The sequence below is a fragment of the Arachis hypogaea genome, chromosome 1 (genome assembly GCF_003086295.3).
Source record: "Arachis hypogaea cultivar Tifrunner chromosome 1, arahy.Tifrunner.gnm2.J5K5, whole genome shotgun sequence".
Taxonomy (NCBI): Eukaryota; Viridiplantae; Streptophyta; class Magnoliopsida; order Fabales; family Fabaceae; genus Arachis; species Arachis hypogaea.
Genome location: NC_092036.1, coordinates 16892708 through 16907038, shown reverse-complemented (window position 1 = coordinate 16907038; position 14331 = coordinate 16892708). Strand labels below are relative to the sequence as shown.

Sequence of the window (14331 nt, the reverse complement as noted above, 5' to 3'; positions counted from 1 at the left end):
TGGTAATGGAGAAAGAGTGAGAAGATGGTAGAAGAGAGAGGGGGAATGGTGGAGGACGATAAGAGTGAAAAAAAGAAGGGAATGAATGAAGTTAGAGATGAGGTGTTCGATAGAATGGCACTTAAAAGATTGAATTGAACGGAGGAGGGTAGCTTCAAAGATCGGTATTTGGGATTAGGAGAGAGTAGAAAAACGACGACTTAGGATTAAGAATGATTTTTTTGTGTTTGGAATTAGAAGAAAGTACCATGACTTTTTTGTTTTTTCAAATTTAGAAGGTACGAACATATAAGTAAAATTAATTTATACTTTATAAATAGGACTTAATTACAAAAATCAATATAGTACATGAATTCCATTGAAAAAAAAAAATATTGGGATCTAATTTAAAATTCAATAAATTATAGAGTGGCAAAATAATTAAACATTTTTTTCAATTATTTTAAAAAAATTATATAATCAATTATATATAAATTAATATTTAATAATTATTTATGTTAAAATTTATCAATAATTTTAATATTCTATTTCATAACTTTTTAATGATTATTATTATTATTATTATTATTATTATTATTTATATTTTATTGAGTCAATCAATAATTAATAATTATTTATGTAAAAATTTATCAATAATTTTAATATTCTATTTCATAACGTTTTAATCATTATATTATTCGAGTTATATTCTTACGTCAAACGTATTAACGTGGCATGCTTTTAGTATCCGTTTATGTAAATTTTTCTTCTCATTAGTAATTAGTGCTTTATAATCTCAAATTAATTTTGGACATGCCCACTTTGCAGCTTAGGTATATAGGTGGCTTAAAATTTTGACCCAACGGTTATAGAACGGGACCTGAAGAGAGGCCTAGGAAGTGAAACAGAGTGCACATTACACAGAGAGAGAGAGAGAGAGAGAGAGAACCCTCAGCCACACCCCACCAAAACCCAATTCTTTAAGTGGGTCCCACCGATGGACGCGGGATCCACCGCTCCCTCCTCCTCATCCGCCGCTTCCGCCGCCGCCGCCGCCGCCGCCGCCGCAACCGCAACCGCAACAACCTCAATGGAAGATTTTCAGACCCCGGCGGCCGCCATATCGCGGTGGAAGTTCGAGGTATCCCGTCAGTACCAGCACCTGCTTGACAAAACTACCCCGCACGTGCTGAACCGTTGGCTGGGAACGTTGGCGGTTGCGTTCGTGTACGCGCTGCGCGTGTACTTGATCCAAGGGTTCTACGTCGTTTCGTACGGACTCGGAATTCACCTGCTGAACCTCTTGATTGGGTTTCTTTCCCCTCAGGTCGATCCCGAGATTCAATCACTCTCAGAGGGACCCACTTTGCCAACAAGAAGCAACGATGAGTTCCGTCCCTTCGTTCGTCGCCTCCCAGAGTTCAAGTTCTGGTACCTAATTTCTACTTTTTCTTCTTTGTGCTGTTTGACTTTTGATTCTAGGGTTTTGTTGCTTTGATTCTAAATTGAGAATTGAGAATTGAGGTGTATGTTTTGGATTAGTTATTTTTCAGTTGGAAATATGCCAAGAGCTCGTATATCGGGAAAGAAAATGATATTTTTAATTGCATAAATTGTTCGGAGGTGTATGTTTCTGATGAGTTTGTTGGTTGAATCGGTAATGGCGTGTTCTATTATTTATTTATTCTTTCTGGAGATGAAAAATTTGGAGAGTTCTGCAGGGTAAGGACTAGGCAATTATCTTTAGTGTGTATACCAGAATCCCAATCCAATTCCATGGTATATTCACTCATAGGCAAAAGCTTGCCTTTTTTGTCCATGGCATATTAGGTGGAGGCTGCCGTGCAGTGGTCTTCACTGTGAGGTAATAGTTGAGAATCATTAAATGATTTGATATATTTGACTAAATTATTATTTAGTGATTTTCAACAATTAGCATCACATGAAAACGTGAGATTTTGCTGGCATATTAACTTATAATCCTAATTAAAAAGGTGTTTCTTCACTTTTAATTAATCAAAATAGGACATCCAATTTAACGAGCCAACTAAGTTTTGTTGATGTAAATCTAGCTCAGCCTTTTCTAGTTGGTCTCTAGCATTTGTTGGGAGAGTTACATACTTACATGCCTTTAGATATAGCATAATTTGCCTGTTGCCCGTCGTAATCTGGCGCACATTTATCTTCTCCTGCTATCGGAAATTATGTTCATATTTTTCTTCTCCACATTGACATGAGATCAATATGTATAGCATGGAGAAGATAACCGCAAAAACAGTTACTCTTCTGCTCAACTTTGTTAATTTACTAATGTTACGGTGTTCTAGGGATCATGTCTTCTGTGAAAAATATAGATCATCTGAAAGAGATTCTAGTCATGTGCAAACCTAAAATAATTGGCAACTGAAATTGGCTAATAGATCTGATCTATGGGTTCTGTTCTGACAAGAATCTAATTTTTTATTCATTTAGATTATATGTTGGATAAATGATCGTGATGTATAAGTACTGAATAATGATCTCCATGGACAGCATCTTTTCTTTTAGGTTTCTATATGCTGGATATCGATGTCTATTGCATATTGTTTGCTTTGTCATTTTTGCTTAAGTGGGCTTGACAATGTTGTGTGCTTGTGTTCACTGAATTACTTGAAGCCAGTGTCTTTTCTCTCAATAGAAGGAAGTGCTATTTACATCCTCTTCTCCTGGTTTTCCATTGCATCGAGTTATCAAGCGTTCTGTGCTTGCTTAGGAAAGCAATGAGCTCATCATATTTTTCCTTTAGGGTATCAACACACAGACGTGACTCTACTGATGCTTCTTAATTTTTGTTGGTGGACAGGTACTCAATAACAAAGGCTTTTTGCATTGCGTTTGTGATGACATTTTTTAGTGCATTTGATGTTCCAGTGTTCTGGCCAATACTCCTATTCTATTGGGTGGTCCTATTTACACTTACTATGAGGAGACAGATATCACACATGATCAAATACAAATATGTACCGTTCACATTGGGCAAACAGGTAAACTCACATTCCTTCAAAATTGTTGTCAATATGTTGGCTGCTAACAATATTGATCTGGTTTCATCAATTTTACTTTTAGCGCTATAATGGGAAGAGAGCATCAGCAGAAAGCGCAAGCCTTTCAGAGGACTGAGACCTTCAGGTTTATTGATCTTTTATATACCATTGCAGTATATTTTAACGGGTGGAGCAATCTGAGTAGGTCAATGTGGACCCAAAGAAGGTTGCTTTGTGGTCGAGTGTGCGATGTTAAATTCCCAGAGGAGCAACTGTTTGATTGATCATATTGAAATGTTCTTATGCTCTTTCGATAGATACGTGTTTCTGGGGAGATGTCTGAATTTCTGAGGGCTCTTTGTTCTTTTGCTTACGTTATTTTATATTGCCTTGCAGGTGCATTACCAAAAGAGAAAAAAAAAATGTTATATACGTATGCATCTTATTGTTGAATTCGTAGTCAAATAACGAGAATTTTAGGTAGCTTGTGTAGAATGAATCCCTTTGATTATTTACTACGCCTGCGTGGTTATATTGATCTACCAATTCCAAATTTGTTTGAAAAAGTGATTTACATATAAAATGGACGAAAGTGGATAATGTTTCCTTGTTACTTCTCTTTGAACAAGCATTAATAATTTTTTTAAGGCTATTGCTCCGGTCCCTTCTGAAAATTAGAGGGTAATTTATACACACCTTTTAAGGTATGTAATTATCAGATTTATTATCAATTCAACCGGTAGTAAAAGTTTGGACAAAGTATTTATACAAAGAGAATTATACAAATATTTATTAAGTTTTATACTTTTATAAAAATAGATTGAATGTGATAAGTTAATTATTTAGAATTCTTTTCTAACAATATTTTATAGTCAAATACAGCATGCAGAAAAATTTATTGTGTGCATTAAACGAGTACATAATTAAATTTAGCATGCAACAATAAACAACAAAATGTAATTTACTCTCTGATTTTCGGAGCAATTGCCTGATTTCAAACAACCTTCATTATTATATGTTAAATGACAGATAGTTGTATCCTTTCATAAAATGAACCCATTCCCACCAAGTTTTAGAGGTCAACTCTCAAGTCAATGATCTTCCATGAACCCAAAAAAAAATAAGTCAATGATCTTCAGTTTAATTAGCCTAGATTGCAAGAGTTGTTAATTGACGAAAATAATCTTTTATACAGTAAATATGCAACTAACAAAAGATTAAATCAAAGAATGGTGTTATTATATGGATCTGGTTTTAGAATTTTGGAGATCTTTTATACAGTAAATATGCAAGTAAGAAAAGGTTAATTCAAAGAATGGTGTTATTAGGATATTAAAAAATTGATGTTTAGTTAAATTAAGAACTAAAATTGATTAAGAGTATGTGATAGAGTGGTTTATATCAAAATCTAGGAATGATAAAATAAGGGTTGATGCAAACTAAGATAAATTAGATGTTAAGACATTTTACTTAACCAATGTCTTTAAATTAATCGAACGTGCCACTTTTAATTTACTTGATCCTTAAAGCGCAAACAACGTCAATTTCTTATGAAGCAACTGTTATTAGCTTATTACTTATTATCTTAGCAAATGAAGTGGCAATTTGTGGCAATTTGATCCACTTGTCTGTGTATATACATCACAAACGTGAGATGCTGAAGATATAGAGCTACTTCAGCATATGAATTGAGAACCATTAATGTCATATAACGACCTAGCAACCAAAACAAGAAACAGAAAGAAAGAAAACAAACAGAAACAGGGGGAAAAAAGAAAAAACTGCAACTTAGGCATCGCTTCCAAGCCAGTATTTAGTTATCCGATATCAATGAAGGTCACTCGTTCCACGTTAAAAAAGAAAAAAAAAATGAAGGTCACGCATTTCGGTAGAACATATACCAAGTAGTGTATAACCCATGAAATAAATATCACCCAAAAAAAAAATGAAATGAAGATATCTTAGCATAGCATGTTATTGCTGCAATCCATGACACTAGCCGACTCAAATATAGACGATTTAATGGAGATAATAGTAAACTATTTCTTCAATTTTGTTCAAGACTTTGAACTTGTTTTTCATGAGAAACTATTAGTCACTTATGTATCCTTCTTTGTTTTCTAATATGTGAAGCGTCATGCTCAAACACAAGGAACTTAGGAACAAAATCTTAGAAAACAAAAACAGGTCCATAACATAAATTAATTCACTACACAAACCAGAAATCTTTACCATGAACCATATGATGTTCTAGATTTCAGTTAAATCCTTAGCATCATTTTGTTACTGTAAAAAGAATTCTAAAGTATTTAGAAGGTACTACCAATCTTGGTCTATAGTATGAAAAATGTACATGTACTAAAATCATAAAATATCCGGATTTTACTGGAGACATAGTTGATAAGAAAAACACAAGTGAAAGTTGTTGTTCTTTAGCAAGTATCTTATCACTTGGGAAAGCATCAAGTAAAACATTATTATTCTAACAAATATTGAACTTGAGTATGTAGCTGTCATTAATTGTTATAGAAAAGTGTCATGACTCAAAATTCAACTTGAAGACTACTTAGGTACTTCAAAATCCTTATCATGTGTGATAATACTAGCATTATATGCATCATCATTATAGGACTAAACATATTGAGACTAAGTATTGTCAAATTGGAGATCATGTTCAAAAGAAAAATATAAAACTCAAATTTATCAAAACTAAACTTCATATTATTGATATTTTCACAAAACTTTTTGGTGAAGATAGATTTGAGTTTCTTAAAACTTTCCTAAACATGAGAGAAAATCAAGTCATGCTTACAAATGTGTTCTCTTATTTTTCATAAGTGTAAAACTTATGGGATGAAGATATTGAGAAGAGATTTTGAGATCAGATGTTTCTATATCTTTATCTTCTCAAAATCTTCATCATTTAAAGAGCTTTCATGGCTTTGTTTAAATAGTCTTGAAGTTTGAAAAAAACCATTGGAAACCTTTTGAGACGTTATTCTTATAGTTCCTTAAAGATGAATGAAGGACAAAATAGTTCTAAGGAAATCACAACGTATCTCAAATGTTCCAAGAGAACTTGGTACAAGTCCCCATGGCCATAATGTATGTAGGAAGATTGAAACGTTTGTGAATTCAGCAGCTCCAAATCCTATTCTATTTCAGAGATACTGCCATAGAACTTTTACAACACAGAACAAGGCATTCTCAGATGAATTCCTAGGTTGGAAGCTACTTCTCTTGTGGGGTGAAGATGTAGAGAAGAGGCTCTATGAACAGATTCTTCAATGTATAAACTTTTAAAAACTCTTCATAATCCAGTAGAGGTTTTAAAGCTCTGCTTATGTATCTCAAGCTGAAAAGTGACATTGAAATCTTTTTTACCGTTGTGCCTATATAATGTGTCTTTTGCTTCTGTCATTGTCTTTTGTCATTAATGGCTTTCTAAGATACACAGTTTCACACCTTCAACAATTTCGCACATGGAAAGGACAACATTCTTCTGAGATGTGCTATGTTTCTTCTAAGTTAGCTACATAGCTTCTCAGATAAACAATTTACTTAGCTTAGCTTATGAGATTGTATCAATTGATGTTTTGACTTTCTCAGTTTTTGAAGTTACCTAGTTTGCTTATATTAAAGAGAAATTCTTTAGTTCATACACATACTTTTTTTTTCCAAAGATAATACTTTTATTGCTATTAAATGATTAAATTACAATACCCACACAAATAGGGATAAGCATATACAATAATAAAAATTTGGGGAAGTCCCAGAAACAATAATACCAAGCTAAAGCAGTATGGATTAAAACAAAAAGGACAAGCTATTCTCTCCTCTTTAGTTTCAGTTGCTATGCCTCCCAAGTCGCCCAAATTCTTCCGCAAATGTCAGAGCTTGGGACAGAATTTTCCCAACCTCAACTCTACAATTTTCAAAAATGAGAGCGTTCCTGGACAACCAGATCTATCATAGAAGGTAACCCACTTGACTGATTTTTTCTTTTGAGTCTCTTCTTCTTCCCACCGCTTCCATCAACTGACACCACCACTCCCATGGTTCCATAGTCGGATCTCTGGGAATCACACTTGTTACTGGTGATTGATTCCAGACTTGCACAACTCCCGGACAGAAAATCAGAGCATAGAGGTGCGTTTCTGGCAGTGAAGAACATCGTGGGCATAAATTGGGGATCTGAGATATCCTCTTATGAAGATTTGTCTTCACTGCTAGCCCTTCGTGAGCAAATTTTCAAAGAAATGCCTTGATTTTTGATTGGCATCGAACCTCCCAGATGCTCCTCCATAGTTGTCTACTTTGAAATCTGACATGAAGATCTTCCATAGGCTTATGAAAAAAATTGTAAGCTACTTCATATCCCGTTCTAACATTGTACTGACCTGAATCATGCTTTATCCACCTGACTGAATCTTCACCTTCTTCAATGTCTATTTGGCAGATTTGTTGTGCTATGTTGGGACTGAACTTACTATGAATGAGCTGTGTATTCCAACCCCCTATCTCATTGAATAGTTGTCTTAGTCAGATCAGATTTCCATCACTACAGTCTTCTTCCTGTACTCGAAAGGAAGGTAAGTTAGCAAACCATGGTTCTTCTTTGAATTTTACTATACCATGTGTCGTGACTTTTCATTTGGTACCCTGTTCTAGTACTTTTTTGCCTTCGAATAAGCTCTGCCAAGCCCAAGATGGTCTCAAGCCTGGTTTCGCTCCTAAAAAAGAGGTAAGTCTAAAATATTTGCTTTTAAAAACTTTATAAAACAGAGAATTTGGTTTAGTCATTATTCTCCATCCCTGTTTTTCCAGCATCGCCAGATTAAACGCTTTGAGATCTTTAAACCCCATACCGTCGTCCTCTTTAATTCTGCTCATTGTATCCCAGCTGATCCATTGGAGTTTTTTTTCATTCTGTTTTTGACCCCACCAGAATTGCATCATCATTTTGTAAATATCATCTAATAGTGATTCGGGCAGTTTGAAACAACTTAGAGTATAGACAGGTATAGCACACCCCACAGTTTTGATTAAGATTTCTCTTCCATTTGCTGACAATAGTTGACGCTTCCAACCTTGTAGCTTCTTCAACACCTTATCCTTTACATAAGCAAATGTCTGACTTTTAGATCTGTTAACAATAGATGGGAGACCCAAATATTTGTCTTGTGCACCAATATTAGGGAGTCTAAGAAAAGTAGCGATTTCTTCCTTAATAGCATGAGGTGCATTCTTACTGAAAAATATTGCAGACTTACTGAAATTGATAATCTGACTGCTTAGGGAGCCATACTGTTGAATAACATTAATCAAATTAGCACAATTATGTGGAGTTACTTTATAGAATAGTAAAGAGTCATCAGCGAATAAAAGGTGGTTGATGGACGGACATCTATTGTTCAACCGAAGCCCCTGAAATAGGTTATCCTATTCTCCTTTGTGGAGCATAAATGATAGACCTTCTGCGCATAATAGAAAAAGGTAGGGTGAGAGGGGATCTCCTTGCCGGAGCCCTCTACTTGGTTTAAAGAAACCAATAGGAGAATTTTCCACAATAACAGAATAAGAAATGGTAGTGACACATTCCTTTACCCATTCTATCCACCTCTGACAAAAAAACCAAGTTTTTTCATTACGAACCACACAAAACTCCATTCCACTCGATCATAGACTTTGCTCATATCCACCTTTAGAGCTAGATCAGTGCCCCCAAATGATTTATTCTTTAAGAAATGCATGCATTCATGAGCCACAAGAATATTATCACTAATAAGTCTTCCTCTAATAAATGCACTCTGATTGTCACTAATTATTTTATTCATAAGAGGCTGCAAGCGATGAACAAGTACCTTGGAAATAATTTTATAAAATACGGTGCTTAGGCTGATGGGTCGGATCTACGACATATTTTCTGCATTTGGAGTCTTTGGAGTTAGACAAATTTGAGTATGGTTAAAGCTCTTTAGTATTCTTCCTCCACCAAAGAAGCTCTTAACTGCCCTGCATACATCCTCTCCGATGATTTTTCAATAAAATTGAAAATTTTTGCCGTGAATCCATCATCTCCCGGGGCAGTCCCCGGGTTAATAGAAAAAACTGCCCTCTTAATTTCCCCTTCACTAATCGGTTTAGTAAGGTACCAATTAGTCTCAGAGGAGACCTTCTTTCTCAACCCAGCCAGCACATGGGAAGGATCTTGAGGATTCCCTGTTGTAAACAACTCTTCAAAGTATCTTTGTGCTCTCACCCCAATTGTTTCTAGAGTAGTATACCACTCTCCATTCTCATCCTCTAACCTTCATATCTTATTTCTCCTGTTTCTAACTTGACTCTTGGAGTGAAAAAAATTTTGTGTTTTGATCTCCCCATTTAAGCCAATCAATTCTAGGTTTCTCCCTCTAGAACCTTTCCTCCATAATACATGCATTACTCAACTCTTCCTCCAGCTGTAAGATCTTTATTTTATTAGCAGAGCTGGGATCTTCCTTCAATGCCGATAGTTTAGTCGCAATCTTCTCCATTTCTTTTCTAGAATTTTCTACCCCCGAAGCTTGCCATTTAACTATTTCAGATCTGCAGCGCTTTAGTTTCTGAAACAATTAGAACATTGGTGAGCCAGAGAAGCTTGTTTGCCACACTTCCTTAACTATTGAATCTGTCATCTCCTCCCTACACTATCTCTCTTGAAATTTGAACCTCCTTTTACTCTTGATGGTTGTTGAATTTGAGTTTAATAGAAGAGGGCGATGGTCTAAACCAATATCATCCAAGTGTGTGAGTGTAGCCCACAGATATTCTTCCCTTAATTTAGAGACAAAAGAGCTCTATCCAGTCTTTCTCTGATTACTCTCTCTTGACAACTCCGATTCCACCATGTAAATTTCTCCCCTAGATACCCCATATCTACCAGGCATCCATGATTCATAAAGTTTTGAAACTTTGACAAACCCCAATTTGACGGTTTGTTTTGCACTGAGTTTAGAGTATTTTGATAACCTTTTGTCACATTTGGCCTATGAATTAGCATGGTTTTGTTATCTCTCCCATATTTGTGCTTAAGTGTAAAAACATGCTTTTTAAGCCTTATTTTGATGAATTCTAATTTCTCTTTGATTCCATAAGATGCCTTGATGTGTTTGCTAGTAATTACAGGATTGAAATAGGCTAGGCATGGATCAAAGGAAGCAAGGAAGGAAGCATACAAGTGGAGAGAAGCATAAAAATTCAAAGAAGAAAAGTCAGCTATGCACGCGCACGCGCACAAGGCGCTCGCACGCACATTGCGAAACAGGCCAAGGACGCGCACGCGTACCGTGCGCGCACGTGCCGATGATGGCACATGACCTCATTAATACACCACATGCCTGGCGATTTGAGAGGGTTTCTGAACCCATTTTTGGCGCCAAATGCTAAGGAAGAGGAATATAAGGATGAAGGATTAAGGGGAAGGCATGGGGGGAATCAATTAGGAAACAATATACATTCACTAGGATTAGTTTTAGAGTTAGTTTCTAGAGAGAGAAGCTCTCACTTCTCTCTAGAATTAGGATTAGGTTTAGGTTAATCTCTCTTCTTAGATCTATGTTTAATTCATGCTTTGATTCAATTTCCCTTTATCAATTCTTAATCTTCTCATCTCTCTCTTTCTAGTTATGTGCTTTAACAATTGTAATTCTTCATTTTGTTTTGGATAGATTGTTGTTCCTTTGTTTTCTTTCAATAATGCAATTTAAGGTAATTCATGATAATAGTGATTTCCTTGATTGTTGTTGTTAACTCTTTGCAATAATTGTAGTTAGATTCTATTCTTGTTACCAATTTACTATGCTTTTCTTTTATGCCTTCCAAGTGTTTGATGAAATGCTTGGTTGGGTTTTAGCGTAAGTTTTGTTCCTCTTGGCCTAGGTAGAGTAATTAGTGACTCTTGAGTTATCTAATTCCCTTGTTGATTGATAATTAGAAGTTGCTAATTGATTTGAATACCTCTAAAGCTAGTCTTTCCCTTAGGAATTGATTAGGACTTGAGGAATTAAATTGATTCATCCGCTTGACTTTCCTTTATTTAGTAAGGGTTAACTAAGTGGTAGCAATACACAATTCTCATCACAATTGAGAAGGATAACTAGGATAGGACTTCTAGTTCTCATATCTTGCCAAGAGCCTTTTATAGTTGTTAGTTTATTTTCATTGCCATTTACCTTTCATGCTTCTTATCCAAAACCCCAAAATAACTCATAACCAATAACAAGACACTCTATTGTAATTCCTAGGGAGAACGACCCGAGGTTTGAATACTTCGGTTTATAAAATTAGGGGTTTGTTACTTGTGACAAACAATCTTTTGTATGAAAGGATTATTGTTGGTTTAGAAACTATACTTTCAACGAGAATTCATTTGTGAAATTCTAAACCGTCAAAAATCCAATCGTCAAAATGGCGCCGTTGTCGGGGATTTGCAATGGTGTTGTGTTATTGGTTAGTGTACATATGTAAATAGTGTAAATAGTTTGTCTTTTGCTTGTTTTCTAGATTTTGTTAGTTTCATTTTTGCTTTTCCACCATGAATTCTCACTTTGGCTATGAGTGTGATTGCAACTATGTTGTAGGTGATGAGAACTTCAATGAAGAGATGTACCAAGGATGGGACAATCAAAGGTGGGAGGAGCCACATGCTTATGATCAATCTTCATGGCAACAACCTCCACCAATGCACTATGAAGAAGAGCCATTCTATGATGCATACCGATCCAATGGCTATGGTGAATCACCTTGTGACTTCCAAGCACCGTCACCATATGCCTATGAACCATACCTACAACATAACCCTCAAGCGCACTCACAAGCCTCTCCATACCAAGCACCTTCCTATGATCCATACCCATCGTACAACCAACCATCCATACCATATTTTTATGACCATCATGAGCAAGAACCCTTAGAATCACCACAACCCTATCAAGATCACCACCAAGAACCACCTTCCTATTATGAACCCTCTCTCCAAAATAATGAACCTTCCTACCCACCACAAGCCCCAATAGACGATTCTCTCACTTTGTTACTTCAAGGACAAGAGGCCATGAAGCGGGATACACTTGAGTTTGTGACCAACTTGACCAAGGTAGTGTCCACCTTAGCCTACCGATGTTTGAATGCTCAAGGTACTTCCATGATCCCATGTGAAAAGCCAAAAGAAGAGCAAAGTATGAAGGAGAAATTGGAAAGTTTGGTGGAAAAGGAGGAATCAAATTTTATGTTGGAGCAACTGGAGAAGCCTATGATCATTGAAGAAAGGGAAGAAGTGGTTGAAGATTTAGGAGATGTTGAAAGTCCATGGGAATGTAGCATCATGGAACCCTCTTTCAAGAAGCTTGAAATTGATGTTGACGAGGGTGCGCAACCTCCAAGGCATATCATCGTTGGAGACTTGGAAGAGGCTTATCAAGAGATGGATTCAATCATGGATGAATTTCTCTCTACGATGGAATCCTCTCTCATTGGACATGAAGTTGAAATTATAAAAGAGTGTACACAACCTCCCAAGGATAACGACAATGGCATGGTGTATATTGAAATTGAAGAATATGAAGAGGTTGATCAAGAGATGAATTCATTCATCAATGAATTCCTATCCAAAGTTGAATCACCTCCCATTAAACAATATGCCAACACCAAGCCATGTAACAAAGGGGAAAATGTTGAAATTGAAGAAGCTTGTGAAGAGGTAGAAACAAGCAAAGAGGAGCACAAGGAAGTGGACCTTGCATTGTCTAAGTGTGGGGAAGCCTCCCTTCCCAAGTTACCATCCAACACAACATTTGAGTGGGTAAAATCTCTATCTCTAAGCTTTAATTTCTCACTTGAATATGGTTTGATTGAAAATGATGGTCGACTTAGAACTCTTTGTGGAATTAAAAGTAAGAATGAGCTGTGTAGTGGTTGGAAAGTTGGTGTTAAGCTTATCAAGGTCAAGGCTCCACAGTATAGGGATGATGTTGGGACAAGGATCATCTTGTATGGATCTAGAAGGAAGCATTGGTGGAGTAAAGAGAATTCTGTGTGTCCACCACATTTATGTCAACCACCCATCCGACAAAATCATGGAACTCAACTAACGGATGGATGCGAAAATAAGATATGGGATCCCGGTTCGCTATGTGAAGACCAAATATGGGGACTCGTATTTTGGGTAGAACTCTGCCCAAGCTTAATAAAAATGGTTGGAAATTCTGTCAACCAATTGAGGAGCATGGATCCTTGGAGATTCAAGGAGGAGTACAAACATAAGCCACCATGACAACAAGCATCTCAAAATGTCCAACTTAAGGACTTAAACTAAAAGTGCTAGGTGGGAGACACCCCACCATGGTAAACTCTTTCCAATCTTTTAAATTTACTTAATAAGTGATTTGAGTTACCATTGTAGGTAGATGTTTCATACAAATTTGTTTGTACAACTTAATTGTTAGCTTAGTCACATGCATGTTGTGTTTAATAGTAGATGAATAATATCAAAAATTGTATTTTTGTGAATTGTATGATGGTTGAGTGAATAAGAGTTGTGAACACTAAGGGGAGCACCCAGCAATTTGTTTTCTGAAAAAAAAAGGGGGGGTGGACGCGCGCGCACCATGTACGCGCACGCGCCACTGTGCGGATGCATCATCGCCCACATTACCCGAGAGTTAGGCCTCTCTTGGGCAAACAGTATGCCCTGAGCCCAACCTAACTCATGCGGAGGCGCACCTGCCGCGTCCGCGCCGATTTGCTGCTGCAAATGATTGAGCCAAACCCCAGAGAGTTGAGCCATTTCTGGGCTAGCTTTAGGCCCCAGGCCCAACTCGATCTGCGCGAGCGCACGCATCGCGCCAGCGCGCCTCATCACAATTCGTCCATGTACGAGGACACGCACTTACCGCGCGCGCGTCCTTGCGTGCTGCCACCAATCTAGGCCACGGACTCGAGAGTTGGGCATGCCTCAAGCCCATCCTAAGCCTCAAGCCCAATCTAATGTACGCGTGCGCGCACTGTACGCGCACGCGCTCTTGCTTATTCTGCCATCCCATGCTAGAGCGCACCGTACGCTCACGCGTGGACCTCCAAATTTTCTCACTGCGTGCGGACGCGTACATGCCGCGTGCGCGCCGGTCTGGTAGCGCGACCTCCAGGCCATTCTCCAGAGAGTTAGGCCTGAGTTGGGCCAACTCTAAGCCCCTAGCCCAACCCCATGCACGCGTGCGCGCGCTGTACGCGCACGCGTGGGTGCTAAGTTCTCTCAATGTACGCGGACGCGCAAGGTGCGCGGTCGCGCCGA

The 14331-nt window shown here is 37.3% G+C and overlaps 1 protein-coding gene across 2 annotated transcripts; it reads left to right on the top strand.

Moving 5' to 3' along the window:
- The first annotated feature begins 849 nt into the window (after positions 1 to 849).
- LOC112799570 (protein RER1A) lies at positions 850 to 3615 on the top strand. 2 transcript variants are annotated; one of them, XM_025841699.3, is made up of 3 exons: positions 850 to 1410; positions 2822 to 3002; positions 3085 to 3615. In XM_025841699.3, the coding sequence occupies exons 1-3, from the start codon at positions 977 to 979 to the stop codon at positions 3136 to 3138; spliced, it is 669 nt and encodes a 222-aa protein (XP_025697484.1). In that variant the 5' UTR covers positions 850 to 976; the 3' UTR covers positions 3139 to 3615. The 2 variants fall into 2 exon arrangements, with proteins under 2 accessions (XP_025697484.1, XP_072052347.1); XM_072196246.1 differs by having other exon boundaries at positions 977 to 1414; positions 2826 to 3002.
- Positions 3616 to 14331: the final 10716 nt, after the last annotated feature.